The sequence below is a fragment of the Microcebus murinus genome, chromosome 27 (genome assembly GCF_040939455.1).
Source record: "Microcebus murinus isolate Inina chromosome 27, M.murinus_Inina_mat1.0, whole genome shotgun sequence".
Taxonomy (NCBI): domain Eukaryota; kingdom Metazoa; phylum Chordata; class Mammalia; order Primates; family Cheirogaleidae; genus Microcebus; species Microcebus murinus.
In genome coordinates, this window is record NC_134130.1 from 7,421,796 (window position 1) to 7,449,271 (window position 27,476).

A 27,476-nucleotide genomic window follows, 5' to 3' on the forward strand; every position below is an offset into this window, starting at 1 on the left:
TGTCAAGTGCTCAGGCGCAGGGCTGAGCTCCGACCGGAAGCGGAAGTGGGTGCCTCGGCGGTGCTAGCGGCGCTGGTGGCTCCGGGAGCGCACCCAGGTGAGACGAGGCAGGCGATAGGCGTTTCCGTTGGGAAACTGAGGCAGAGGGCAAACCGGAGCCCGAAGGCCCGGGCCTCGTGTGTTGGGCAGAGGGAGAGTCACTGGCTGGGCGAGCCCGTAGGAGCGGGGCTGCGACGAGTGCGTCCGGGTTCGCTGGGCGGGAGGAACGGCCCAGGCTAAGGCCAAGGGATGGGCACCCCAGTCAAGGCGCCCTTCTCCCGCTGCAGGCATGGGCTCCAAGGCCAAGAAGCGCGTGGTGCTGCCCACCCGCCCCGCGCCCCCCACGGTGGAGCAAATCCTGGAGGACGTGCGGGGGGCGCCGGCCGGGGACCCCGTCTTCACCGCCCTGGCCGCGGAAGGTAGGCGGGGCCCGTGCTCGGGGTTGGGAGGACGCGGTACCCCAGCAGCAAGGGGGAAGGGGAGAAGCACACCCCTGACTCCCACCCCGGCTCCTGGTGACCCCAGGGCAGGTAAAACCGTGGAATCGGGAGCCCAGACTCGGGGACCAGTAACCCGAGCAGGATCCTTATTCTCTCTGAGCTCCCCTCCTCACATGCGAAGTGGGGCGTATCTTCAGGGGGTCCTTTAAAACAGGGGCGGGTCAACTAGTGCCTGAGGCCAAACCTTGCCCCCTGCCTGTTTTTGTAGGGCCAGAGAGCTAATAATGAATTTTTTTAAGGTTTTTTTGTTTTAGAGATACGGTCTCTGTCGCCCAGGCTGGAGTGCAGTGGCGTCAGCACAACTCACTGCAGCCTCCAACTCCTGGCCTCAATCGATCCTCCTGCCTCAGCCTCCCAGAATGCGGGGATGACAGGTGTCAACCACTGTGCCTGGCTGGGAACAATGTTTAAATTAAGTAGCACCTGCCTAAGCACATTTAAGGAACCACACATCGCTAGCAGCTGCTCTAGTGAACACAGGTGGAAGACATTTCCATCATCTGGAAAGTTCCATGGGACGTTGCTGCTCTAGGTGCATGTCCTGGATTGTTGCTGGTGGGCACCTGGGTCATCTGAGGGTGCTTGAACTCCAGTTTAAGAATCATGGGTGCAGGACCAGGTGCACCTGCATTTTAGTGTGGGGAAACTGAGGCATGGCAGTGCAGGGGCTCGCTCCAGGAAGAAGGCATTCTCTGCTGGCCTGCCTTGTCCGTGTGCACTGCCTGGCCTTTCCCACCTTGTTACTAACACAGGCGGTAAATTAGCGGTTTCTAATCAGACACCAGTGTTCTCTGAACCGGTGCTGGATGGGTAGCTGCATTAGTGGGAACCCGCCCGGCTGCCAGGAAAGGCAGGCCGTAGCATCTCCGTGCGTAGACAAGGGGACCACGGAAGAGGGGACCCGGATATGTCTCTGAGTGACCCTGAAGCCTGTGCTCTTTGACCCTGCTGCCACAGGCCTGGGCTCTCATCAAAGCAGGGGCCCTGTTCGAGGTCTCTGCTAGATGTGAGAGTTGCTGGGAAATGGGTTGTCACATCTCCCAAGTGTTGGGTCCCTGAGGTCACAAAGCCACAGGAGAGGCTCCCATAGAGAGTGCAGGGGTGACAGCCACGCCCGATGGCAAGGGCTGGGCTTTGTTTGTGACCTGTCCCATGGCCACACCCTTTGCTGAGGGGTTGTGTCTCCTGGCTGGGTGGCCAGGGACCTTTCATGACTTTTAAAAGACCCTACCCCGGACTGGGCGCGGTGGCTCACGCCTGTAATCCTAGCACTCTGGGAGGCCGAGGCGGGCGGATTGCTGGAGTCAGGAGTTTGAAACCAGCCTGAGCAAGAGCGAGACCCCCCCCTACTATAAATAGAAATAAATTAATTGGCTAACTAATATATATATATAAAAAATTAGCCAGGCATGGTGGCGCATGCCTGTAGTCCCAGCTACTCCGGAGGCTGAGGCAGGAGGATCGCTTGAGCCCAGGAGTTTGAGGTTGCTGTGAGCTAGACTGACGCCACGGCACTCACTCTAGCCTGGGCAACAAAGCGAGACTCTGTCTCAAAAAAAGAAAGACCCTGGTCCAAAGGTTACTCAGGGAAAATGCCCTGTGGGGTGCCCCGGTGTGGTGAGGCATGCCCAGGAGTCTGCACTGTGGCCTTTCCTGACCAGTGACGCTGCTGTATCCTGCCCCCAGACCCCCCAGGCCCCTCCAGGAGGGCGGAGGACTCAGAGGCCCAGTGGGAGCAGCTCTATCAGCAGAGCCGGGCCTACGTGGCCACCAACCAGCAGCTGCAGCAGGCGCGTGATGGGCTCAGGCAGAAGTGTGAGTGCCTGCGGCAAGCTGGAGAGGACCTGGCGAGGGAGGTGGACCAGGTGAAGCAGGCGGCCCTGCTGGAGGCTGCGGCTGCCTCCTCAGGCTGACCTCGGGGCTGCCCACCCAGGGACCCAATCGCACTTCATGTGGGTCCTCAGCACCTGTGAGTGAGGCTGGCGTCCATCATGCTGACTGTCCAGCTGGCTCCGTCCTTCTATGTGCCCTGCTGGATGGGAGGACGCCTGCTCCGCTGCAGTTCCGTCCCCTCCTTCACCCATGGTTGCCGCGGCCCTGACATGAGATGGGGCCGCTGGGGGCAGATGCCACCTCTTTCCTTCCCAGGGCAGGCACTTGAGTGTCCACTTCTGAGTCCTGTGCCAGGCCCACAGTTAGGGTGTGGCACTGACTTGTTAACTGTGGTCCAGTCAAACAGGCGCCCACCTGGCACCAGGGCCTCCTGAGGGCCAGTACCAGCCTCTGGTCCCACTTCCTTCCGCTTTGGGGGCTCCTCCCACGCCCATCTTCACAACAGTCCTGGGCTGCCAGGGTCACCGTTCGTGCTGCCCACAAGAGAAGATGACCCAGGCCCCTGCCAGGTTCAGCGTCCACCGTTGGCTGACAGGATGGCTCATCATCACTGCCCGGAGCTGGCCGGGTCACCCGGGCCTCACACTGCCGCCCATCTGCACAGGGTCAGGTGGGGATTGGGGTGGCCAAGGACCTTAAAAAGGGCCTTTCATGGTAAAAGTCACATCAAGCAGGAACTAGAGCAGCATGGGACCTGGGGGAGGTGGTCGGAGGCCAGACCCTGAAGTGTCCCCCAGGCCCTGCAGGGAAAATCCACCATGTCCAGCAGGCCTTCTGAACGGCCACTCCTGGGGCCCTGGGAGGGATGCGCGTGGCTGACAGGCAGGACACTGGCTGAGGCTGCCTCACACCTCCTCTCAGACCTCTTTGTTTCTGGAACGTGAAAGATATTTCTTTTTCCCCATACAAGGGGTACCTGCAGAACCTGAGACTCTAAACCAGAAACGGGGGCCCAGGGGGCCCAGCCTGAGCTGGGCTCTGGGGTGCCATCCACCCTTGGGAGCTCCCCTGGGGGCCAGGCAGAGACCCTGCCAGCCTCACCCAGCCCCTCCCCTGCCCCCAAATAAACCCCACACCCAGGTCCTGCCTGCGGGGCCTGGCCGGAGGCGTCTGTCCAGCAAAACGTGGCCCCTTTGTTCCTGGCAGGAGCAAGGCTTCACACCCAGCCTGTCCCCCACCCTTGCCCAGTGCTCAGCCCGCTGAGGAACAGGAGCCACAGGCAGCGTGGGGCAACTGGACAGCTCCATTTATTAAAGTTGCACAGGAGTCGGACGGCTGACTGCGTGTCGTCCTTCTGCCAGACAGATGGCTTTACATTGAGGGGGACAGACGGAGGCTTTATCTATGTACACGTTCATTTAACACTGTGCAGGGACCTGGCACAAGGACAGGGTGGCAGCAGGATGAACCAGAGAAAGGCCAGGCGAGAGTCCCAGTGCTGTGACCAGGGTGACAGACGGGGCGGGTGAGGTAATGCCGTTGGCTGCTGGGGCAGGCCGCACCATTGGGTGTGGCACCCCAAGTTCAGCACCCAGATGTGGTAGTGTTGGGGGCAGGCGGTGGTCGGGGCTGCCTTGGGACATCAGACCCTCATTGCCCCCAAGGCTGGCCACAGGATGCTTCAGAGGCCAGTGGGGACCCCACGTGGCCCAGGTGCAGAGTGGCTGAGCAGGGTCTGCAGATGAGACACTGGTCTGTTGCAGAGGGCAGAGAAGGCAGAAGTGACCCCAGATGTGGGATATGGCAGGGGTAGTGGCTGGCAGGAGCCCAGAGGTCCCTGCTGCTCTCTCAGGGCTGGGCTGGGGGGTGACACGGGCAGTCCTGCCAGGCCTGGGTTCTGGGAGCAATGCTAGGCGTGTCCCACCTCATGGCAGCAACCCACTAGCCTGAGAGGTAGCTCTGGGAGTTCCCACGGCCCACGTGGGGAAACCGAGGCACAGGGCAGTGAGATCACCGCCAGGGTCTCACAGTGCATGGGAGGTGGGGCTGCACCTCATCTGCAGCTGGGGTCCACCGGCTGTTTGCCCACTGCCAGGCCATCTCGGGTGCAGCCAGCCCGCAGTCCCCAGTCTGAAGGCTCAGGAGAGACCACCGGTCCTGCCCCAAGGGTCCAGGGAGTTCCAGAGATGCCCCGCTGCATCCTGAGTAGGCTCTTGGCAGGGCAAGGTCGCCCTGCTCAGCCTACATCCTCCTCCCCTCCCTGCTCCCTCACTGGCGGGGCAGCAGCCCTGCATTTGTTGGTGATTTAAGGACACCAAGGTCCAGGCAGAGCCCTGGGCAGCAGTCCTGCAGGACATGGCGTTTGGGAGAGTAGTAATGCAACACGGCCACATCTATGGAAGCAGCAGCACGTTATTTCTGAGGTGGGGCCTGAGGTCAGCGTTGAGTCCTGGAGGTGAGGGCAGCTCCTTCGACTTGGGGGACAGGAGGGAGCAGGGTTCCTTCTGAGCTGCTTGCACTCGCCTCTCAGGTCCCCCTTCCTTCCTCCCAGAGAAGGACAGGGACAGGCACGTGGAGTGGACCAGAGTCTGCCCTCAGTAGCAACCGCGGGGCAGCTGCGGCGGCAGTGCGTGTGCAAAGCGCAGCTGTTCCCGGAGCCGGGACTGTGTAGGAAAGAGGTTACTGGCTCCTTCTGCAGGAAGATGTGCTCAGAGCTGGAGCTGGCCACATGCACTGGAGTCCCAGAGCAGAGGCCACCATGGAGCCGTGGACAGCCCCGCCCCTGCTCCCTGTCTGCTGCTGCCTCATCTGGTGCCAAACGCTTCCCAGCACCTGGTTCGCGGCCTCCTCACATCCAGCCGGCTGGCCTTGGGCTCCCACCTCATTCCAAAGCCCCGTGTTGAGTTCATGCTTTCTCAGCTTGGTGGAGGACGAGGCTCCAGTTTCCCCTGCCCCCAGCAGTGCTGTCCCTGGAGTTCCAAGGTCCCAGCAGTTTATGAGTCATAAATGAGAAAAATTGAAAAGGGAACAAGACCCCCAGCGGCACAGCCATTGGCGCTCACGACCAACCACGTCCATAAAGTGCAGTCTCCCGTGGGGACAGAGGCCAGGCCTCTTTCCCATCCCCACCATGGCTGGGCTGGCCTGATCATGACTCCAGCGACCTCTGGGGTCAACCTAGCTGGCAGCCAGTGTCTTCCAGGTGAGGTTGGAGGACACTGGCAGCAGCCAGAGCACAGGGTGGCCCCACATCCGCCCGGCCCGGGGTGTGCACTAGGTGCTCTCCAGTCTTCCCCACACCACCTGCCTCCCCATCTTCCTGCAGGGGACAGGGTGACCTGGTGGCCCCCTCCCCTGCCCACTGCCCACCCGCCAGCACCTCCCCCAGTGTCGGCTCCAGGCTCCCTGAACACCCCCATCTGGGTAGGGGTGTTCCTGTTGGGCTCAGCCACACCCTCACCCCGCACTCCCCCAGCTGGGACTCAGAACGAAAACAAGCCCCGCAAAGCCATCATTAAGGAATTACCCGCTGCTGCTGTAATTACAGCTTTCTCAGGGCGCCACCTCCCTCAGCCTGTGCCCCCCTCAGATGGCTGCCGTCCCCTCCCCCGGCGGTGCCCCTGCTGCAAGTGCAGGAGCTTAAGCTCTCCAGAGGGGAGGGGTCTTGAGGGCTGAGGCCAATGACCACAGAGCCCCTAGGTGGTCTGTGTGCAAGGCGGCCAAGGGCTGGGCCAGGGCGCCCCGTGCGCTCAGTGGCAGGACTTGTGCCTGGCAGCAGCACCCACAGCACAATAGCGGGGCCTTCCCCAAGGGGTGTGAGGCCGCTGGGTGCTGGGTGGGGGCTCTGCAGGTGGGACTCGGGTGGGCAGAGACCCTGGAGCGACCTACTGGGAGCATCTATAGCGGAGGCCCCCTGGCAGCCAGACTGGGCCTCAGGGCCAGGAGAGAATGTTCCAGAAGGCCAGCGAGGCCACTATTCCAGGAGGCTGGTGGAGGTGGTGGCTGGGGCTTTCTCTGCGGCAGACTCGGTGGTGGCTGCCACCATGGGACTGGGCACATAGTTGAAGGGGGGCACTCGGGCCGCACGGCTGGGGGAGCCGTGCCGGCTGGCAGGGAAGACCCCCACGGCAACACCCAGGCCCTCGTGGACGAAGGGGACAGCACTGGGTGCCTTGGTGGGGACCGGCCCGTCCACATCGCTGCCGAGGAGGGCAGCCTGGCTGCCGGCCGGGACCCCGGGTGGCTCCCTGCTCTCCAGGCTTGGGGACGTGCTGGAGTTGGTCTTGGGGGCAGCTACCTCCTCGGTCTGCACCACCGCGTCGCTGGTCTTGCGCGGCGGGGGGCTGGCCGGGCCCTCCTCGGGCGTGGTGGCCCTGAGGGGCAGCGCCGTGGCGGGCAGCGTGCTGCGCAGAATGTGGGGCACGTCCTCATCCCGGATGCGGCGCCACGTGGTGCCCGGCGCGGCCACCCTGGGCAGGGGCCGGGCCTCCCCATCGCTGCTGCGGCGAGCGGCGTCGGCAGGGCCAGGGGGCGCGGGGGCGGTGTCGGGGCGGCGCGCCACGCTGATGTGGGGCAGGGACGCGTAGCGCTTCACGGGCTCTGGCCGCACGGCGGGCGTGCGCACTGGCAGGCGGGACGGGCTCTCGGAGCTGGTGCGCCGGGACGCGCGCTCCCCGGGGCCCGGCCGGGTGGCTGGGGTCCGTTGCGGGGCCGAGGCCTGCCGGGGCGCCGCCCGCAGTTCGTCGCAGCGAGAGGAGCAGAGAAAGACAGCAGGCAGCGCGGGCCGCCCTCGGCGGGGCGATGAGACTTGGGGAGCGGAGGCCGTGGACTCGGCCGAGGACAGCTCTGAGCGGCGGCGGCGCAGCAGCCCTGGAGACTCCTTGATGAAGGTCAGCTGTCGCCGGAACCCCGAGCGGTCGGACGACTCGCTGCCGCTGGAGCGGGCAGAGGCCACGCGCACCAGGCCCAGGCGGCCTCCGCGCGCGCCCGGGCCCCCCTCGGCTCCCACCCGGCCCCTAGGGCCTGGCTCGGGGGCTGCCCGGGCCAGCGGCGGCGGTCCCCGCCTGGCCGGCTTCTGCATGAACGGGATGCGCACGGGCGACTTCTGCGTCTTGTGCTGCTTGGCCAGCAGGGCGCGCGCCGGAGTCTTGGGCACAGGGGAGGCCCCAGGGCCAGGCAGGGGCCCTGCAGCCTGGGGGGCTGGCGGGCACTTCCTGGGCAGGGGCTGAGAGGCGGGCGAGGTCTGGGAGGAGCTGGAGGAGGGAGTCTTGGCCAGGCGGGCAGGTGGTGTGGCACTCCTCGGGGGCTGGCATAGCGTCGCCAGCTCTGAGGTCTTCCCAGGCCGGTGCAGGCTCCGAGACCGCTGCTGCCCTGGGCTGGGGGCTTTGGCTGGGGCCGCTGGCTGTGTGGGACCAGGGAGCCCCATCTTTCGCGGTGTGGCACGGGGGCCGGTGGCGCCTTTGGGCTGGGCTTGGGTGGCTGGACTGGGCACGTAGATCACTGTCCGTCCTCGGAGCACAGTTGGCACCCCGGACGCAGTCTTCTGAGTGCCGCGGGGCTTCTCTGCGCCTCCAGGGGAGTGGGGGCTGCCCCTGCTCTTGGCTGAGGCCGTAACTCGTTTCTCTGGCCGCCGGGGACTGCTCACCTCGCCCGATGCCCTGACCTGTCGGCCCTTTCTGTGCTTGGGGGGCTGCAGGGTAGAGCCCATCGACAGCCCCGACGGGAAGGACAGCATGGAGTCAGACTCTGAGGAGGCCTCTCGGGTGGCAGCCGCCGCCTGGTGCAGCCATGTGACGATGGAATTGGCACCTTCCTGGATGGCACGCCACTCGACGCTATCCAGGTCGGACGCCTGGTCCGAGCCTGCCGCCTCCTCTCCGTGCTCCCGGGGCACCTCCGCCGGCCGCTCATCTGGCCGGGTAGCTCGTGGCTTGCGACGCCGCAGCCCGGCCAGCGGGGGCCGGCGCCTGGGCATGGCCGAGCCAATGCACCGCCTCAGCAGCTCCTCCTCCGCCCGTGGGCTGGGGGAGCTGTCGTGCCCACCTCCCAGGCCTGGGTCCTTAGCGACTGCTGGCTCCCGGCCCCGTGGACGTCCGGCTGGCCGCTCGGGGGGCTCAGGCTCGCTGAGGGAGCTGGCAGAGGAGCTCAGGGAGTAGCAGGGCGGGGTCTCGTCAGCGATGAGGCTGGGCTGCGCCCGAGCCGGTGGCAGGGCAGGTGGCGCGGCCTTGGCCCTGGCCGAAGCCTCCTTCCTGCCCGCTGGGCGCTCCCTCGTCAAGGCCTGGGGGATGGCAGACGCCTGCCGGAGGGCCGGTGCGGCAGCGGCTGGCTCCTCGTCAGAGTCGTTGCCGTAGAAGCAGTACACGGCCTCCTCGGTGGGCGTGGTGAGGCACAGTGACTGCAGCGCCCCATCTCCGCGTGCCCGGCCTGGGCACGCGCTGTCCCTATCTGAGTGGGCGCTCGAGGGCCGCCCTAGGGGTAGCTCCAGCCCTGCCCGGTTCCTGCCGGCCCCCCGGGCCTGCTCCGTGCTCCGGCCTGTGCCCCCCGCCTTGTGCCGGTGCCCGGCAGCCTGCTTAGCCGGGGCTGTGCGGCCTGTGGGTCTCTGCCTGTCTGCCAGCCCCCCGGGCTGGTCTCTGGGCGGTCCCTGCAGCGTCTCATCGCTGAGCGAGGCGGCGCTGGAGAAGTTGACAGGTGTGCCCTCAGCCGAGTCCGTGCAGGAGTCGTCCTCCCGGGCCGGGGCGGGCACCAGCATGTAGACCGGCACAGGCAGTGCCCGGCGGCCGGACACCAGCGCTGAGGCCACCTTGCGGAGGCGGGCGGGCATGGCGGCCCCCAAGCATTCGCGCAGCAGCTCCAGCTCTTGGTCGGCGGCCGAGCGGGTGCGAGAGCCTGCGGGCACCGGCCCGTCATCCTTGCGGCGGTGCCCGGCAAAGTGGAGGCCGGCGCCCCCTGCGCCCCCACCGCGCTCAGGGCAGGCGGGGGGCAGCAGCCGCAGCTCCACGTCCTGCTGCACATAGTGCTCGTGCAGCGCCAGCGCGCTGAGGCTGGAGGCGCACGAGAAGTTCTCGTCGGGCTTCTCCACGGTGAAGCGGACGCTCCCAGCGTCCAGCTCGGACGGCAGCCGGCAGCGCTCGCGGCAGTCGGCGATGTCCAGGAAGCGCTTCACGTAGCTCTCCCACTGCAGGCTGAACTGGCTCGTCTCCGGCTGGCCCGACGGCGCGGGCGCCAGTGGCGGGGTCTTGCTGCGGCTGGGCGGCATGGTCTGCCCGGGGCTGTCGGGCAGCTCGCTGGGGCTGACAGTGCCGCTGCCCAGGCCGCTGCAGGGGTCGCTGGGGATAGAGCTGGCAATGGACGGGCTCTCAAAGCTCCCCAGCGAGCTCACCGAGCTGCAGCGGCTGAGCACCAGTGGCGTCTCCTGCACGTAGTTCTCCGAGGAGCTGGACGGCGTGGCGTCCTCCACACCCAGGCCCCGGCCTCGGCCCCGCCGGGGTGCTGGGATGGCCACGGGCAGGGAGGCGGCCCCAGACCCCCGCCACGCCCCGTCCAGCTTGGCTTCGCCAGGGTCGGCCTCCTCCAGCCCCTCCAGGGAAGAGTCGCTGTCATCCAGGTCACCGCCCTCGCTGGGGCCCGGGCGCCCGGCTGAGGACAGCGAGGACAGGGAGCTGCAGCGGGAGAGCGAGAGCGGCCCCTCCTGCGCCACCAGCTTCTGCAGCACCTTGCTGGCCACGGGCAGCGGGGTGGCTGCCAGTTTCTCGGGCACCTTGCTCGGGGTGTCAGCGGGCAGCCAGGCCTGCTTCCGGGCCCCAGGAGAGGGCCCATGCCCGGCGAGGGGCCCTGCGCCGGCCCTGCTCGCACCCTCGAGCAGCGGCACGTGCTGGTAGGTGGGTGAGAGCTTGATGGTATGCACGCGGACGTCAGTGGGCGCGGCCTCCCGCACCGGGGCCTCGGACTGGCCACCCGCCAGGTCAAGGTCCAGCCGGCTGGGCCGAGCCTGCCCACACCGGGGGTCATTGTGGTGCTCTGCCAGCACGGCCAGCGGGCAGGGCCGCATGTGCTCGCGTGGGCAGTACCCATCGCTGGTACTGCCGCTGTTGAGGCTGTCATTGGAGAGGCTGGCGTGGGCCGCCTTGAGCCGCAGCAGCGGGTGTGCCCGGCTGCCAGCCTCCCGCCGCCCACCCTCAGGGCCCCGGCAGGGCGAGCAGGACTGGGCACGGCCCTCCCTCGGCACCTCCTGCCCAGGGTCCCCGGAGCTGAGGCTGAAGCTGTCATCAGACGAGGTGTGCAGGGCGGAGATGTCCTCCACCAGCCGGTCGATACGTGCCACCGCTAGCGCCAGCTTGGCCTTGGCCTGGGCCGCCACGGCCGCTTCCCCACTGGCCTCCTTCTCGGCCTCCAGGCCACTGCGGTGGGTAGGCTGGTTGCGAGCCAGCGCCTGTCCCTGCAGGAAGGGACTGCCCAGGAAGAGGGACAGTGCCGCAGGGCTGGCTGGCTCTGCAGTGGCAGCAGCCGCGGCCAGGGACGGTGCGTCGTCATCGTCAAAGCAGCCGGAGTCCGAAGCGTAGTCCTGGGCCAGCCCGTCCAGGTGCCGCAGCGGTGGCAGCGGCTTCTTGGAGGCGGCCTTGGGCTCGGCCACAGGCAGGCCCTGCTTCTCCAAGTGGTCCAGCGCCTGTGCCAAGTGCCGGGCGTCCAGCTCCGCCTCCAGCGCCCGCTGCTTCCGCACGTACAGGCTGGGCGCACAGCTGCCCGGCGACACGGCGGTGGCCGCCGCCTGGTACTTGGCGGGCCTGTGGGCCAGCAGGTTGCGCAGGGCGGCGGCGCTGCCCATGGCGATCATCTTGTGCTTGGAGTGCACCAGGTTGCGCAGCATGCCCACGGCGCCCAGGTCCCACAGCAGCTCCTGGTCCCGCGCGCTGCGGGCGGACAGGTTCCAGAGCGTGCCGCAGGCGTTGCTCACGATGGTCAGGCTGTGCGACGTCAGGTGCTGCAGCAGCGTCTGCAGGCAGTTGTGGTCCCGGAGCACCTGCCTGTGGCGCAGGGAGGCGGCCGGTCAGGACCAGGACTCCCCCAGCCCGCCCTCCCCTGTGGTACCAAGCGGAGGGAGGGTTGTAGGTTTAGCAGATAAAAATGAAGGACATCTGGTTACGTTTGAATTTCATAAAAATAAATAATTTTTAGTATCAGTATATCCCAAATGTTACATGAGATATACTAAAAATAATTCTTATTTTAAAAAATGTGTTATTTGTTAGTATTATTTAATATTTTATTCATTTTATTAAGTAAAAATTTAGCATGAATATAGTCCATGCAATATTTGAGCTGTACTAAAAATAAATTCTGTAGTTTGATGAATATTATCTATTAATATGATATAGTAAATAACACGTATATACTCTCGTTTTTGAGACAGGGCCTCACTCTGTCACCCAGGCTGGAGGGTAGTGGTGTCATCACAGCTCACTGCAGCCTCCAACTCCTGGGCTCAAGTGATCCTCCTGCCTCGGCCTCCTGAGTAGCTGGGACTACAGCTATGAGCCACCATGCTCAGCTATACTTTTATTTTAATAAACAATAAATGTTATTATCTAATAATAAACTTTTTATTTCAGCAAGGTAATATTTTAGTATAAGTATATCCCATGTAGTATTTGGGATATACTTATGTTAAAAACAAATTTTGTTTGTTTGTTTTCATACATAAGTATTCTTTGTTACTATTTAATAAATAATGAATACTTTAATGAAGAATGAGTATTATATTATTTAACAATAGTTTGTAATGTAGTGAACATTGTAGCATGAGTATATCTCACATGAAGTTTGGGATATACCAGAAAACGAGTTCTGGGGGACAAACTGGGAACATCTATTCACAAGAGGATGATCCACAGTGGAGTGGGATCCGCCAGTCCCAGCCCTGGACTCCCCAGGGCGCCCACCTCCCCTCAGTGCCCGCCAGCGGGGCGGGGCAGGGCGGGGCTGACCTGTAGTCTTCACGGGTGGCAATGAGGCTGGACACGTTGCGCAGGATGCCACCGCCGCTCTCGATGATGGCCAGAGAGTTGCTCTGGCACTTGTAGGTCAGCGTGCTCACCAAGAAACCCAAGGCGCCATCCACCTGGCAGATGGCCGCCTTGTTCTCCGTGCTGTGGGCTGACAGGTTCCACAGGGCACTGAGCACGCTCTTCAGGGTGGACTCCTGGGCACAGGGCAGGAGGGGAGGCATCAGCCACCCGGCGGGGCAGAGCCATGGGCTTGATTTCCCCCGGAGTCAGAGAACTCACCACTTGCCACCAGTGTGTCCACGGCGGCTCCCCCCCCAACCACCCTGCCCACCTTGGTGGCCCGCAGGACGCACTGCACCAGGGCCGTCATGCTGCCGACCTCCCGCAGAACCTTCTTGCTGTTGATGTCGGCCCGCCAGGACAGGTTGCGCAGGATGCTGGACACCACCTGGGGTGGGGCAGGGGTGGGCATAGTGGGACCTAGGCCCCAGGGTGGCCCCTACCCCCCCGGCAGGTGGCTGGAGGGGACACCCCTGCAGGAGGATGTGGAGATTGCCTCCAGCCCTTCGTGCCCCTGGGGAGGGCCTCTGACGATTGAGACAGCAGAGGGCAGGAGCCCATGGCCCCCTAAAGGGCTGTCCCAGCACCCACCCCCGCCCCAGGTACCTGGTGGAGCTCCTCGCTCTCTGAGGCCAGTTGGGCCACGATGGCCTCCATGCAGCCCCGGCGTGCACACAGCGTGGCCTTTGGGGTGACACCAGACAGTCATGATCACAGCAGTTAGGGCAGGGGGCACAAGGGAGGCCACCCCCCATTTTCCAGCACCTCCCCCCCCACCCTCTAGATCTTAGTCTACCCAGCTGTAAACCGGCCATTTCCAGGCCGGGATGAGAAGGAGGGAGGCTCAGACCATCCCTGGAACCCCAGATAGGGGAGCACTGACCGTGCCCACCCACTACCCCCAGGCACCTTGTTGGCGACGTCCCCAAAAGTGAGGTTGGTGAGGGTCATGCCCGCGTAGCGGCGCAGGGCTAGGTTCAGCGGGTCCCGGGTCATCTTGTGCATCTTGTAGTCAACCTGCAGTAGCTCCGCCACGGCCTGCAGCCCACCTGCGGGGACCCGGCCAGGCTGAGGGCCGGTGGGGCCAGCCCTGCCCGCTGCCCAGCACCCCCACAGCCCCACCGTCCTCTCCCCAGCCTTGTTGAGGTCATTCCCCTCCTTAGATGTCCCCTCCATCCGATCCCAACCTGCCTTCAAGTCCCCTCCAAGCCCAGGTCTGAGACCTCCAGCGCCTTATGGCCTCCATACCCGCCTCCCGGCTGCCCAGCCTTTGCACATACTGTTCCCTATGCCTGGAATACCCTTCCCTGCCCTGCTAGACGCAGTTCCCCAGGGAAGACCCATCCCCAGGACCATTAGGTAGAGAGCTGTGTCCCCAGCATGGGGTCATGCTGAGAGGTGGCTGCCAGCCGCACGGTTCTTCACGCACCAGGAAAACCCGGTTTTCCCTTTACAAGAGTAAATGAATGTGGTGAGGTGGGGGATGGTCCCTGTGAGTGGGAGGGAGAACGTGTCACGAAAACAGCCTGCTCTGCCTGGCACTCGGCACAGATGACGGAAAAACTGGATCATCCTCTGGGCCAGGCAGGTCCGTGGAGAACCCCCTTTTGGGAAGCAGGTTGGCGACACGTCTAAAAACCTCCAAAGTGAAACATGTACACACATGTGCATAGCAGCACCATTAACAAAAGGTGGAAACACCCCAAGTGTCAAACAAGGAGTGAATAGACACACACAGTACTGTCCATCCACATGCTGGAATATCACTCAGCCGTGAAAAGGGACGAGGCTCTGACACAGGCCACAGCATGGACAGACCTTGAGGACATCGTGCTCAGTGAGAGGCCAGACACAGAGGGACACGTCCTGTGTGGTTCCACTCACAGGAGGTCCCTAGAGTCGTCAGATCCACAGAGACAGGAAGTAGGATGGTGGGTGCCAGGAGCTGGGGAGGAGGTGGGGACCTGGTATTTCACGGGGCATGGCTCTGTTATCAAATTAACTGGGCGTGGTGGCGCACGCCACTCAAGAGGCTGAGGCCGGAGGATCACTTGAGCCCAGGAGTTGGAGGCTCCAGTGAGCTGTGATGACACCACTGCACTCCAGCCTGGGTGACAGACCAAGACCCTGCCTCTAAAAAAATAAATAAAGTGATAAATAATTGTCCCTGATGGCCTAGTGATTAGAATGAAAAAGACAGAGGGAGAAAAAAATTGTGACTTTGTGCATTTTCTAGAAGGGTCTCAGGAACCCCTAGGGGTCCCCGGACCCCACTTTGAGAACTGCTGTTTTATACTATAAAAGTAATGCATGTACGTGGTACACACGTTTAAGGTCAGCAGGGGATACCATGAAAGCTGAAATCTTCCTTTCCTGCTCTGTCTGGAGGGAGCTGTAGCCACGGAGTCCCACATGCTGGAACAGCAGCAGTGAGCGTGTGCGCAGGTGTATCTCACAGAAATGGGGTTCATGGAGAATTTACACGGCAGCGTAATATACCACTGCACCGAACCAGTCCCCTACTCTTAAACATTGATGTTGTTTCCAGTTTCCTGGTTGGCTGGTCGCTGCCTTCCTCATTTTTCTTTTCTTTTTCTTTTTTTCTTTTTTTTGCACCTTGTGGCCAGAGGATACATTCCCAGCTGGGGGAGGGCTGCTGCACAGGGCGTGTCCACTGTCACCAAACACCCATCCAGAGAAGTTGCCCCAATTGGCTCCCAACCTCAGCAGGGCTTGAGCAGAGGTTGCTGTGCCCACTGCTGCAAGACCAGACCAACGCAAGTGCAGAAAACACCCGTGTGTTCCCGCCATCCACGGAGCATGAAGTATCTCACTTTGTACAAAGTAGGTACAATTGAGCACGCGGTTTTTGGCCTTTGGTGTTTCCCATTCCATGTTTCAATTGCTTTTTTTTTTTTTTTTTTTTTGAGACAGAGTCTCACTGTGTTGCCCAGACTAGAGTGCTGTGGCATTAGCCTAGCTCACAGCAACCTCAAACTCCTGGGCTCAAGCAATCCTCCTGCCTCAGCCTCCTGAGTAGCTGGGACTACAGGCATGCGCCACCATGCCCGGCTAATTTTTTCTATATATTTTTAGTTGGCCAATTAATTTCTTTCTATTTATAGTAGAGATGGAGTCTTGCTCTTGCTCAGGCTGGTTTCGAACTCCTTTTTTTTGAGACAGAGTCTCACTTTGCTGCCCAGGCTAGAGTGAGTGCCGTGGCATCAGCCTAGCTCACAGCAACCTCAAACTCCTGGGCTCAAGCGATCCTTCTGCCTCAGCCTCCTGAGTAGCTGCGACTACAGGCATGCGCCACCATGCCCGGGTAATTTAAGCCAATTCATTTCTTTCTATTTATAGTAGAGACAGGGTCTCCTCTTGCTCAGGCTGGTCTCAAACTCCTGACCTTGAGCGATCCTCCCGCCTCAGTCTCCCAGAGTGCTAGGATTACAGGTGTGAGCCACCTCGCCCAGCCTCAGTTGCTCTTATACTGACCAAGGGAAGATGTCATAATGTTCCCAAACCTAAAACTGCACAAGGCCAACTCCCTCCTACCCCTAGGGTATGTGTGCACGCGCGCACACACACACTCACACACACTCATACATACACACTTGCACTGCCCCAAACCACCCAGCAAAGCTGACTGTGGGTAAGTCGGATCATTTACTGTGCTGATGGCTTCCCACCTACTCCACTATTCTGAGCCCCAGGACACCATGGCTGAAAGCCTGTCCTCAGATGAATGGGGCCTGAGTCCTTGGGCCAAATCGGGGAGCTGCATGCGGTTCATGGGGACAGAGGGCCCAGGATCACTGTCTACTCACAACAGGTGCTGTGTGATACCAGGGAGTCTCTGTCCCTCTCTGGGCCTCATTGCCCCTGGCCCCGACTGGACACACAGGTGGCCTAGGCTCAGCCCAACAGCAGGTAAGGTGTCACCAGCTGGGTAGGAGCTGGAGACAGGCTCCCCAGAGGCGGCGAGCCAGGACACTCACCTAGCTCGTTCATGGCACGGCGGTACTCCTCATCAAAGGACAGCTTCATCACCGCGCAGGTGGCCTGGCAGATCTGCGGCTCGATGGGGATGGGGGCTGTGTGCGAGGGGACCGGGTCAGACCCTTCCCCAGGACACGTCCCCAGTGACCCCCAAGGTCCCCACCCACTTGCCTTCTCCCCCTCACAGGCCTGAAGGGTCCCTGGAGCTGAGCTCTGCAACCTGCTGCCCGCTGGGACCTCCTTTGCCCACCCTAACACCCAATAACGAGGTGGCCTGGTGCCTGCCACCTTTCAGCTGTGCCTTATCCTCAAGAGGAAATCTCAAATTTGCACCCAACTTTCGTGAGTTACCCACAACCCATGCGTTCAGGGACCTGCACATTTGCCCTGAGCCAGGTACAACCTTGGGTGGCTCTATCTATCCTTTGCCAACGCGGCATAAGCCCTCTACCCCCATAAGGCCACGGCCAGAGCTCGCTCAGACAAGGCGGGCAGCACCGGCGGGGGCTGTAGCGAGCACTATCAATCCTGCCCACCACCGGGGAAGCCCAGGCTTCGCCCCTGCCGGGCACTCACCGCCGCCGGCGCCCCCGCCCTCGGGCCCGCCATCCGGGGCCTGCAGCCAGTCCCAGCAGGTCTCGCAGTACGCACGGATCTGCTCCAGCACGTGCAGGACGCGCATTTCCTTGCGCGCCAGGCCCTGGTCGGGCTGGGAGAAGACGATGTTGTGCAGCGTCGCATTGGCGCGCATGCGTGCATCCTTGGCGCCCGGCGCCCCTGGGGTCCCACTGCGACCCCCAGCCCCGGCCTCGGCGCCGTGCAGGATCTGCAGCAGCAGAGGCAGGCAGCCGGAGCGGCGCATGGCCACACAGCTCTCCGGTGAGCTGGACATGGCGAGCAGAGTGCGCGCAGTGTCCTCCTGGTCGCGGGTCGCCAGCATGGACAGCAGCCAGAAGACCACCTCCACCTGAGGGCGGGAGGGCAGGGTCAGGGTGGGGACCCCTGTCTTCTTACCTGCCCCCACCAGGCCCCCCCATTCACACACCTGGTGACTCCCTAAACGCGGTTGGAGCCTGTAACCCCAGCCCAAGAGGATCGCTTGTTCCCCTCACCTTGCGGGCGGCCACGCACACACCTGAGGGATGGGTGGGGTCGCCAGGGGGAGATGCTCAGCCCACGAGGGACAAACCCCACCCACTAGCTTCACTGGCATTTCTAGGGGTGGCAGTGCACATTTGGGGGTTACACAGAGATGTCTAGAGTACCCCAAACACATGGCACGGGCATCCCTGTCCACTTCGCCGAGCCCCAGCCTCCTGGCCAGCTTGACTCTGGGCGGCCCTCCTTCATGGGGAGTGGGTGGGTGGATGAAAGCGCAATGCAGCTCCACGACTGGCAGGGGTGCAGGGCCTCCCCACCCCACCCAGCCAGCCGCCCCCACCCCACCCTCACCTTGCTGTTGCCCGGCTGAGGAGTGCCGTCCTCAGGGTGTGTGGGGACCTCTGTCTCGGGTTCCTCCTCCACCGGCACCGACTTCACTGCCAATAGAGCCTGCAGGGAGAGCCCCAGGCTTGGGAGGTCAGTTCAGGGGCCCCCCACAAAGCGCCCATGCTGCTGACGCCGCCTTTCCTCCGTGACACTGGGTGATGGCTGCAGACGGCCCCGCCCCCGGTACCCTCCCCCCCCAGGGCCCTAGGGACCCCTCCTCCCCCACTGCCTGAGCGGTCACCACCCCTTGGGCCTTGCTCCAGCCCTCCCCGTACCTGGGGTTCTGTCTGCTGCACCCGGTCCTGCGCCTCCAGCAGCTCCTTGTCTATTTGCTCCAGGCGCGAAGCGCGGATCTGCCAGGGGGAAACGCGCGCCAGAGCTGAGCGCGCCCTGGGCTCTAACTCCACCTTCTCCCTGGTATGACCCCGCCCCTGGGCTCTAACTCCACCTTCTCCCTGGTATGACCCCGCCCCTGGGCTCTAACTCCACCTTCTCCCCGGTATGACCCCGCCCCTGGGCTCTAACTCCACCTTCTCCCTGGTATGACCCCGCCCCTGGGCTCTAACTCCACCTTCTCCCTGGTATGACCCCGCCCCTGGACTCTAACTCCACCTTCTCCCCGGTATGACCCCGCCCCTGGACTCTAACTCCACCTTCTCCCTGGTATGACCCCGCCCCTGGGGTCTGACTCCACCTTCTCCCTGGTATGACCCCGCCCCTGGGCTCTAACTCCACCTTCTCCCTGGTATGACCCCGCCCCTGGACTCTAACTCCACCTTCTCCCCGGTATGACCCCGCCCCTGGGCTCTAACTCCACCTTCTCCCTGGTATGACCCCGCCCCTGGGGTCTGACTCCACCTTCTCCCTGGTATGACCCCGCCCCTGGGCTCTAACTCCGCCTTCTCCCTGGTATGACCCCGCCCCTGGGCTCTGACTCCACCCTCTCCCTGGTATGACCCCGCCCCTGAACTCTAACTCCACCTTCTCCCTAGTATGACTCCGCCCCCAGGCTCTGACTCCTCCCACTCCCTGCCATGGCTCCACCCGCCGCCTAAACCCCACCAATAACCCAAGCTCCCCAGTCAATGCGCTCCGCGCTGCTTGCCCAATACCGGCCGCCCCGCACCTGCGCCCGCTGCACCATCTCATCCGAGGTGCCAAAGCGCTCCTCCATCAGGGAGCGGATGTGCTGGGCCTCGAACTCCAGCTGCTGCCGGATCAGGTCCATCTGCATCGAGAACTGCTGGGAAAGGCGGGCGGGCCACGGTGAGGGGTGCCCGGGCCGGGGCTTCTGCGCCACCCCCGCGCCCCGGGCGGCACTGCTGGCCCCTGGCCCCCTGCCGCCGGTCCCCACCGCTCACCGTCTCCACGTGCGGCAGCTCATCCAGGCGTTTGGACAGGCCCTGGAGCTGCGAATAATACCAGAGCTTCTCCTTCTCCTCCTTCTCAATCTCACTCAACAGGAAGCACCTGGGGAGGGGGCGGTCACTGTGGATGTGGTGATTGCTTTTTGCAATCACTTGGTGCTCAATGTATGCCCAGTTTAACAGGCAGCATGGCAATGTCCCCCAGTGGCGCTCCTGGCACCAGAGTAAGGGGGACGCTGAAATTGAGTAGAGCACAGGAAATGAATTTAAAGGAGAGGCCATTCGTTTGTAAATTCTGGTCCTGGGAGAAAGACTCAGACCCGGGCTGTGCTGACTCTGACTACTGTCCCACACTGGTTAATCTGCTAGCTTACACAAGTGGGATTCAGGCACAGGGTGTTCCAGGTGCAACAGAGTTCTCTCTTAACTCTCTGGGGAGACACTGGATCCCATTTTGCAGAAGTCTGAGGCTGGGGGCGTTTAGGGGAGTTAACTCCCAGGAGGCTCTGGAACTGCCTCATCTGACCCCACACAACCTGGCCGAGCAGAGCTGGGTGCCCAGACCCTGCCTCCCCCCTCGGGCCCTGGGCCCAGATTTCTTGGGCCGTGTCCCTCTCACTACAAAGGCTGCCTTGAGGCCCTCTGGCTCCAGGCCTGATTCTGGGCACAGCCCTGTCCCTAGCGACGCCTGTGTGGCTAGGACCCCTGGGGACAGCCCCCTGGAGCCTTTTCCCCTGCCAGGAACAACCCTCCCCTTGTCCTCCTGTGGTGTCAGCTGGGGCGGAAGAACCCCGGGACACAGGCAGACGGGGTTCAGGGCCTGTTGGGGCCAGCTCAGTGGGGGAATCAGAGGCAGGAGGGTGCTGGGGGTAGGGCTGGTGCCCCTGGTCCGAATCCAATGCCCTCTCACCGTTCCCGGTCCAGTTCCTCCAGCAACCGGATTGTGGCCCGGCTCAGCTCCCCAAAACTGTCCTTGGATGGCCCGGAGCCGTGCACCGGGCTTCCCTCAGGGCTCCGGGTGGGGGGCTCTGGGTCCAGGGCAGGCGGCTGGAACTTGAGGTTGTACAGGCTGGTGATGTCCATCTGCAGGGCTGTGTGGGCACAGAGGGCAAGGGTGGAGGTCAGTGCCCATGCCCGCCCCCTTGTGCCCCTCCCACTGAGGGTGAGCCCCTGGCCAGCCCCTCACCTTTCAGCTGCTCCAACACCTCCGTCTGCCCCGAGGACACCAGCACTCGGGCTTCCTGCTCCAGCTTGCCCTGCAAGTGCTTCAGGACCTCCTGCAGGCAGGACGGGAAAGAGATCGCTGCTGGGGGCTGCCTGGGACCCCCCCACCCTGTGACCATGGGCCACGTCTTACCCCCAGATCCCTACCTTCATGCCAGAGGTCTCCGTCTCCAGCTTGGACAGGTGGCTCGAGTTGTCTCGAAGCTCCTGCCTCAGGTGACTGTTCTCGGCCTTCAAGGCCTCCACCTGCCGCACCAGCTGCTCGTAGGATGCCACAGAACTCGTCATCTTCAGTTCCTGCAGTGCCTGAGGCCACGGGGTGACAAGGTTCAGCTGAAGGTCTGAGGACAAGGCAAGGGACACCTTCCAGATAGTCCCAAACCTAGGCCCCAGCCCTGCCACCCGGGTCTGGGGGTGGGTCCCAGGTGGGAGTGGCTGGCGTGGACCACTACAGGCAGGGCAATGCTGGCCCAGGGAATCCGGGGCACAGACGGCATGGCAGATGGAGTGAGAGATGCGGGTAGCCACAACAGGAGACAAAGTGGCCAAGCCGTCGCACGGGCGTTCAGACACACGGATAGCCGAACGTCCAACTAACCGGCACACAGGTCTGTCCCTCATTCCCAGGACTCATGTGCTGACCACTAGTTGGACAGACAGACGGACCACTGAGGCAGTCTGCCCGATGCCCCCAGGCTCACAGACACACTCACAGCCAGAAAGGGCGACAGACAGAAAAGACTCCCCCCAGGCTGACAGCCAGAGAGGCTGGGTGGATGGACCCCTAGGTGGACAACAAGGACATCGTGAAGGCCAACAGTGACATCTGGGGGAGCCCCTGGCAGCCAGACAGCAGGACAGATGGACCTCAGCCCACCAGGACCACCCCAGACATCCGAGATCCGGACCTCTGCAGCCCCACGCCCCCACCATCAGGGGCTGAGTCCCGAGCAGCTACCTGGTGAGGCCCGGTACCCTCTGGTCAGCCTCCGGCCAGTGCGCGCTGGCCTGGCGCCCCCCACCCCATCCCCTCGGCTCTGCTGCCAGCGGCCGCCCGCTGCCTCTTTGTGCCTGTGCCGTCTCCTCTCCCGGCCCAGCCTCCTCCCTCTGTCCGCTGGCCGGTGCCTCCTCTCTGGGCTCGGCTCTCCCAGGGCCCCCCCACAACCCCCGAGGCCACCCTTCCCTCTTTGTTCCCTTCCCACCAGCCTCCCCCTCCCTCCGCCTTTGTCTGAGGCGAGCCAATGGCAGCCCATCCCCTCCGACACCTCCTCCCTGGGAGCCCCCTCCCCAAATCAGCCCTGCCCTGCCCCCACCCCACCTGGCCACAAACATTCACTCACTTGCTCATTCATTCTCCTCTCCCTCCTAGCTCCTACCCACCCCGATGTCACCAAATGCACAAATGGGAGGGGAGCCAGGATAGGGGGTGTCAGGCAACCTCCTCGGAGGACCTACTGTGTGCCTGGCAGTGTCACCTGGCTTCTTCCCTGTCACAGTCCTGAGTCTCAGGGACCATTGTTAGGCTGTTCCCAAGAAAGAAACTGAGGCCTGGGGGGACAGACCCAGTAAGGAGGTGGACAAGGCATGACTAGAGCCCAGACCTTGCCCCCAGAGCTGCTCAGAAGTCCATGCAGTGCTGGGGACACGATGAGACCCGCCCCCTCCTGGCCTCGGCTCACTGTCTGATGTGTGGGGAGAGCTTGGCGGGCCTGGCGGGCTGCAGAGCTGGTGAGGGTCAGGTGGGATGGTCACAGGGCACAGGACAGAATTGGCAGGCGTGTCAGGTGGGGAGGCTGGCAGCCTGGGGGGATCCTGGGGTCTGGCTGAAGCCCTGTGTTCTGGCTAAGGCCAACATACCGTGCCCAGCCAGGCGGAAGGACCAGATGAAGTGCAAACCAACACACACACCCTCCTTCCCCTCCAGCTGCCGTCGCGTCACCCAGGCCAAGCCTTGGTCCCCTTCATTCTCCCCTGTTTGGTGGTCACTCCTGTGTCCTCTCAGGGTGTGCTCTGCAGCACAACCACCCACTGGGCTCCCCACCAACGCGTCCACCTTGCCACACTCCCACCAGCCCTCCACACTGCCCAGCTGGGCCACCCTCCCCCACCTCCTGACACCCCTCCTTCAGGGCACTCTCACCAGCCTCTTCCAGGCCAAATCTGCTCCTCCTGCTAGCCAGAGGCAGCTTGGAAAGTTGCAAGTTGGACCCCATCCCTCCCATGCTCACATACCGCGGCCCATGGCTCCCCAGTGACCTCAGGGTAGGATCGGACTCCTCCACACACATCCCGACTCATTGGAAACTGGCTGCTGTCTCCTCTCCGGCCTTTGCACACGCAGTTCCCCTGCCTAGAGCAGGTTCCCGGACTCCTGCCATCCTGCACAATGCACCTTCCTCCAGGAAGCCCTCCTACCTGCCCCTCACCTCAGGTTGCCTCTCTGAGAGATCACCACAGGGGAAAGGACCAGTAGCCCCGGGGTCAGCCTTATCGGGTGGTGAGTGGCCACATGTTGGGGGAGGGAGACACCGGTGTGGAACACCAGCCCCAAAGGGGCCCTTGTCATGCCATCAACCACAATCTCTGCTTACAGAGGCAGAAACCGATGCCCTGAGAGGCGCAGCAGCGCGCCACCCGGGCGCATGGCCGCAGCCTGGCCCACCCCTCGCCTCCCAGTATCTCTGAGTGTTGAAGCCCGTGAGTGGGTGTGCGCGGGACCCACTAGAGCCCCCCTCCTTGGGACTCAGTTCCCCCTCCAGCTCCCACTGTAGAGAAACAGGTCCCAGAGGCTGTGCTGACAGGAGAGGTAGGGAGAAGACGATGGAGACCCCGACGCGAGGTGGAGGCCGCGCCCCCTGCCCTCCACCCGGAGCGCGCAGCTTACTTGCAGCTGGGCTGGCTGGGGCCTCCTCCCACCCCGCAGCTCAGCGGGCCTCGCCCGAAATCCCGGCGCGGGGCGGGTGCGGAGCGCGGGCTCCGGGGCTCCGGGGTCTCCGCGGCGCGGGCAGGGGCCTCCGGGGCGGACAAAGCCCGGTCCGGGCCTGGCCAGGCAGCGCCGCCGCTCCGGGCTCTGGGCGAGACCACCGCGCGCGGGGGAGGATGCGGGATGCGGGATGCGGGCGAGGCGGCCAATGGCGGCGCGGGAAGACGGGCTGGTACCATGGCAACAGCCAATGGCGGCCCAGGGCGGGGACCAGCGCCAGCCGCCGGGCGTTGGGCCCCCGCGCGGGCTGGGGGGCTGCGTGCGCCGGGGGTGAACCCCACGAAGGGCAGGGGGCGACCCGAGGAGCAGTCGCCTGTGCCCCTCACACTGTTGCAGCAGGAAACCGCCTCTTAGAGCCCCCGCATCTGGGTTCGCAGCATCCCAGGGTGAAACACCTAGCCGTGGATGTTACATCATAATCTTGGCGGTGGTTGGGGGTGCATCCCAGGGAAGGATCCGGGGCCAGGCCAGCCCCCTCCCCGCAGATCCGGCCTGCGCAGTCAGTGCAGGACAGGGGTCCAGGCTGGAGCTCCCCAGGGTCCTGGCTGGCAGGGGGAGGGGGAGGGGCGGGCACACAGGGTAACACCTGCGACCCTGCACCTTCCCCCATTTCTTCCTGTCTCCTCGCAGAGCCTCGGGTCCTCCTGTAACTCTGGTCCCTCCCCACATCTCTCCCTTCCTCTTTCTGTCTCCTCCTCAATCTGTGTTCCCCTGTGTCACTGTCCCTAATCCCACACTTAATTCACCCTCACAGAAGGGAAGTCAGAGCAAGGGGGCCCTGCAGTACGTCCCAGATCCTCAGTGGGTCCCCGGAGGCCATTTGAGGGCCAGCACTTGAAGCTTGGGAGCAGCCCTCCAAGCTCGCAGGAGACAAGGAGCCAGGGCGAATCATGCACCGTGCAACCTTCAGTTTCCTCTTCTGTGAAATGGGGAGGAGGTTGGAGCTTTTGCAAATGCTGGTTCAGGGAATGATGGGACAGGTTGGGAAGTTCTGGGTTCTGGGAGGCCCCACAGCCAAGGGCACAGGAGGAACAATGTTAGTCTGGAGCCGGAGGCCCTGAGTGCCCTGTCCTGGGCCAGCAGTGCCAAGGCCAAGAGCCCCAGGCCTGGCCATCTGGAAGCTTCCAGAGCTGAGCACAGCTGTCTCAGCTTGCTGGGTTTAGGGGGTGTGTGCAACTGGCAGAGGGGCTTTTCCAGGAGGCCAGGCAGGAGTTGGCCAAGTGGCCAAGGAGGGAAAAGAGGCCCAGGCTGAGGGAAGATCAGTGCTCGCTCGGGGACAGTGGGTATCTGGAGCCATGGGGCAGAGCAGGTGGCAGGCTTCACCTGGGCAGGCCAGGAAGGGTGGAGCACAAGGACAGTCCCCTATGGGCTCATGAGGAGACTGGGGCAGGGCTGGGCAAGGCTAGAATTCGTGGGGCCGTACGGAGCCTGGGCCCCTGGCTTCAGCTCTGTTCTCCATCCCTGTGTCCCATCGGGCACATGTCTCTGGCCTCGGCTTCCAGTTTTGTTCACTGGGGAGATAATCCCTCCCTCCCCTTCCAAGGAAACTAAGTTCCATCTCCCCTGTGCAGTCTCAGATGGCCCAGCTCCCCAGGCAGGGCTTTGGGGAAGCCACTGGTCAGTCCTGTCCTTGTATATATGGGGAAACTGAGGCTCAGAACAGGGAGCTTGTTGTTGCTTGAGTCTGGCCGGGAGCCCCGGCCAGGCCACTGGAGCATCTCTGGGCCTCCTTCCCTGACCCTCTGGGTGTGTTCAGGGCCTGGAAGGCTGGGGTGGGGGCAAAGGATCTGAGACCCTGAGACAAGATGCCTTCTGCCCCAAGCCTCTGGAACATCAAGTCCCTGACAGTCCCCGCACCAAATCCTAGACCCTGTAACTCCTTGGCCACAGCCAGTCTCAGCCATCACTGGACATTTCAGAAGCACAAAAACCTCAGGAACTCCTACAGCCGCCCGCCCCCTCCCCCGGGTCTCAGTCCACTTCCAGGAGCTGAGACCACCCCACTCCCCCATTGCACAGTGCGGGGTCTCAGCCCTGGGCACTCTCCCAGACTCCCTCCATGTCCCCTGCTGCTACTGGGTTGAGGGCTAAGTCCATTAAGGGGCTCGTGTCTCCCCACCCTCACTCTGTGACCCTTCTGCCCAAGCACACAGCCTGGCACAGGGCTCACCCCAGAGTATCTTTGGGCCTTCTGAGTCCGACCTCGGGCTGTCCCTGCCCCCTGATGCACCACCCTTCCCCCCGAGTCTCCTCTGTGCCAGGAGCTGAGGCTGCAAACGGGAACCCCTTCTAGCTGGGTAGGGGCAGAGCAAAGCACCAAGGCCAGCAGGGGAAGACAGAGACTGGGCAGCGGGCTGGGTGACCCCACTCACAAGCCCTGGCAGGTGAGGAGAACTTGGAGGTGGGGGAGGGGTGGGGCAGGCTAGTGCAGGCCGCGCCCTGCAGCCCAACTACAGCTCCGGGCCTCAGTTTCCCCGGGCAGCGAGCAGGGAGACGTATAGCCCTGTCAGCACCGTGGACAGCTCCCCTGGTCCCCGTGCGCGTCCTCTGCGGGCGCCTCTGCTCCGCAATCAGGCTCTGGCCCAGATGGAGGCGTGACCTTGGGCTCTGCTGCACCCTCCAGCCTCAGTTTCCCCTTCAACGGGGGATGTTATAGCCCCAGGATTCAGAACGGTTAGAGACCGGCGAAGCGATGGGGTCGGGTGGGGGTGGATATTATAAATAGCAGCGCAGGTGAACGTCAAAGTAGGCCCTACGCTCCATACCCAGAAAGAGAAACTGAGGCCCAAAGAGGCGCAGGGCGTGGCTCAGCGCCTCCACCATGCGCAGGGCGGAGCCTCTGGACAGTGCGCCCCCGCCGCAGCCCCCAGCGCCCCCCCGCTCGCCGCCTGGCCCCGGCACCAGTCTACCAATCTGCGCAAAGAGAAGGGGTCCCCGGGTCTCCCTAGGAGGCGGAGGGCTGGGCTGGGGAGGCTTGCGCTTGCGCAGACCGGGGTGGGGGTCGCTGAGGCTCCAGGAAGGGGCTCCCAGCCGGGTGAACATCTCGAGGCTGTTTCCCTGGCAACTGTCTCCACGGTAACTGCGCTAGACCCCCGACTCATCAAGTCTCACTGCGCTTGCCAGTGCGCCCCCCGCCGGAACCGCGTTCCCACGGTTGGAACGGGCCGGGGCTGCACCCAGGCCAGAGCCCATCCCGCTGCAGGATCCCCGCGCCCTACCTGGTCCCCGAAGAAGGCCGAGTGCAGCAGGCTAAGCAGCCCGAGGAGCCCCATGAAGCCGCGGCCGCCCGGACCGGCCTGCGCCGCGCCCCTCAGCCGCGGTGGGGGCGGGGGCCGCGGCTGGGGATGCCTGCGCCTGCGCGGAGGGGGGTGGGGAGGGTCACACCGTGGGGCCGGGGCGGGGCTCCCCGGAAAGGGGGCGGAGGAGGGGTCCCAAGGGGTCGGGGTGGGGCAGGACTCCGAGAACTGGAGATGCGGGCAGAGGGGTGAGGGGCGGGCCTTGGCCGGCTGCAAGTTCCGACCAGGCTGGAGTTGGGGTCCTGCGAGGCAGAGCGAGGCGGGGGCCTCGCATGTAGGTTGGGGGACCCCAGGGGTGCAGAAGGGTCCCACGGGAATGGAGATCTCGGAGGGACAGAGGCGGGCGTCGCCCTGCGGCTTAATCCGCTGCCCGCCCTGGCAGGGCGCCCAAGTTCATTAGTCATTCAGCAAACATTCGCTGCACACCACTTGCCAGGCTGAGCTGGGCGCTGGGCATGGAGGGGCCGCCCTGCGGGGGCAGTACCGCACGTAGTCATTGAACAAACACTAAGCACCTACGGTGTGCTGGTCCCTGTGCAATAAAACACTCAAAACCCTTGTCCTTGGGAAACTGACATAAAGCAGAGGCGGAGCATGGGGGGAGTGTCCAGGGAGGAGCAGGGCGCAATGGGGAGGGGTGGTGTGAAGGCGGGAAGGGCCCTGGGGTCGGTGGGAGCCATAGAAGG

At 63.5% G+C, this 27,476-nt stretch overlaps 2 protein-coding genes across 5 annotated transcripts; one reads left to right on the top strand and one right to left on the bottom strand.

Moving 5' to 3' along the window:
* The first annotated feature begins 25 nt into the window (after window positions 1-25).
* Window positions 26-3,704, top strand: C27H19orf25 (chromosome 27 C19orf25 homolog). The gene is made up of 3 exons (XM_012745720.3): window positions 26-97; window positions 327-458; window positions 2,226-3,704. The coding sequence occupies exons 2-3, from the start codon at window positions 329-331 to the stop codon at window positions 2,450-2,452; spliced, it is 357 nt and encodes a 118-aa protein (XP_012601174.1). The 5' UTR covers window positions 26-97; window positions 327-328; the 3' UTR covers window positions 2,453-3,704.
* APC2 (APC regulator of Wnt signaling pathway 2) lies at window positions 3,658-26,837 on the bottom strand. Of its 4 annotated transcripts, none has more exons than XM_012745714.2 (15): window positions 26,713-26,837; window positions 20,659-20,817; window positions 20,474-20,564; window positions 20,198-20,378; window positions 19,282-19,390; window positions 19,047-19,163; window positions 18,196-18,273; window positions 17,885-17,983; window positions 17,009-17,399; window positions 16,432-16,527; window positions 13,343-13,482; window positions 13,040-13,117; window positions 12,705-12,821; window positions 12,353-12,567; window positions 3,658-11,392 (listed from the first exon to the last, which is right to left on the bottom strand). In XM_012745714.2, exons 1-15 carry the CDS (start codon window positions 26,764-26,766, stop codon window positions 6,346-6,348), a joined length of 6,972 nt encoding a protein of 2,323 aa, XP_012601168.2. In that variant the 5' UTR covers window positions 26,767-26,837; the 3' UTR covers window positions 3,658-6,345. The 4 variants fall into 4 exon arrangements, with proteins under 4 accessions (XP_012601168.2, XP_020139635.2, XP_020139636.2 ...); XM_020284046.2 differs by lacking the exon at window positions 26,713-26,837 and adding an exon at window positions 23,396-23,501; XM_020284047.2 differs by lacking the exon at window positions 26,713-26,837 and having other exon boundaries at window positions 20,659-21,458.
* Window positions 26,838-27,476: the final 639 nt, after the last annotated feature.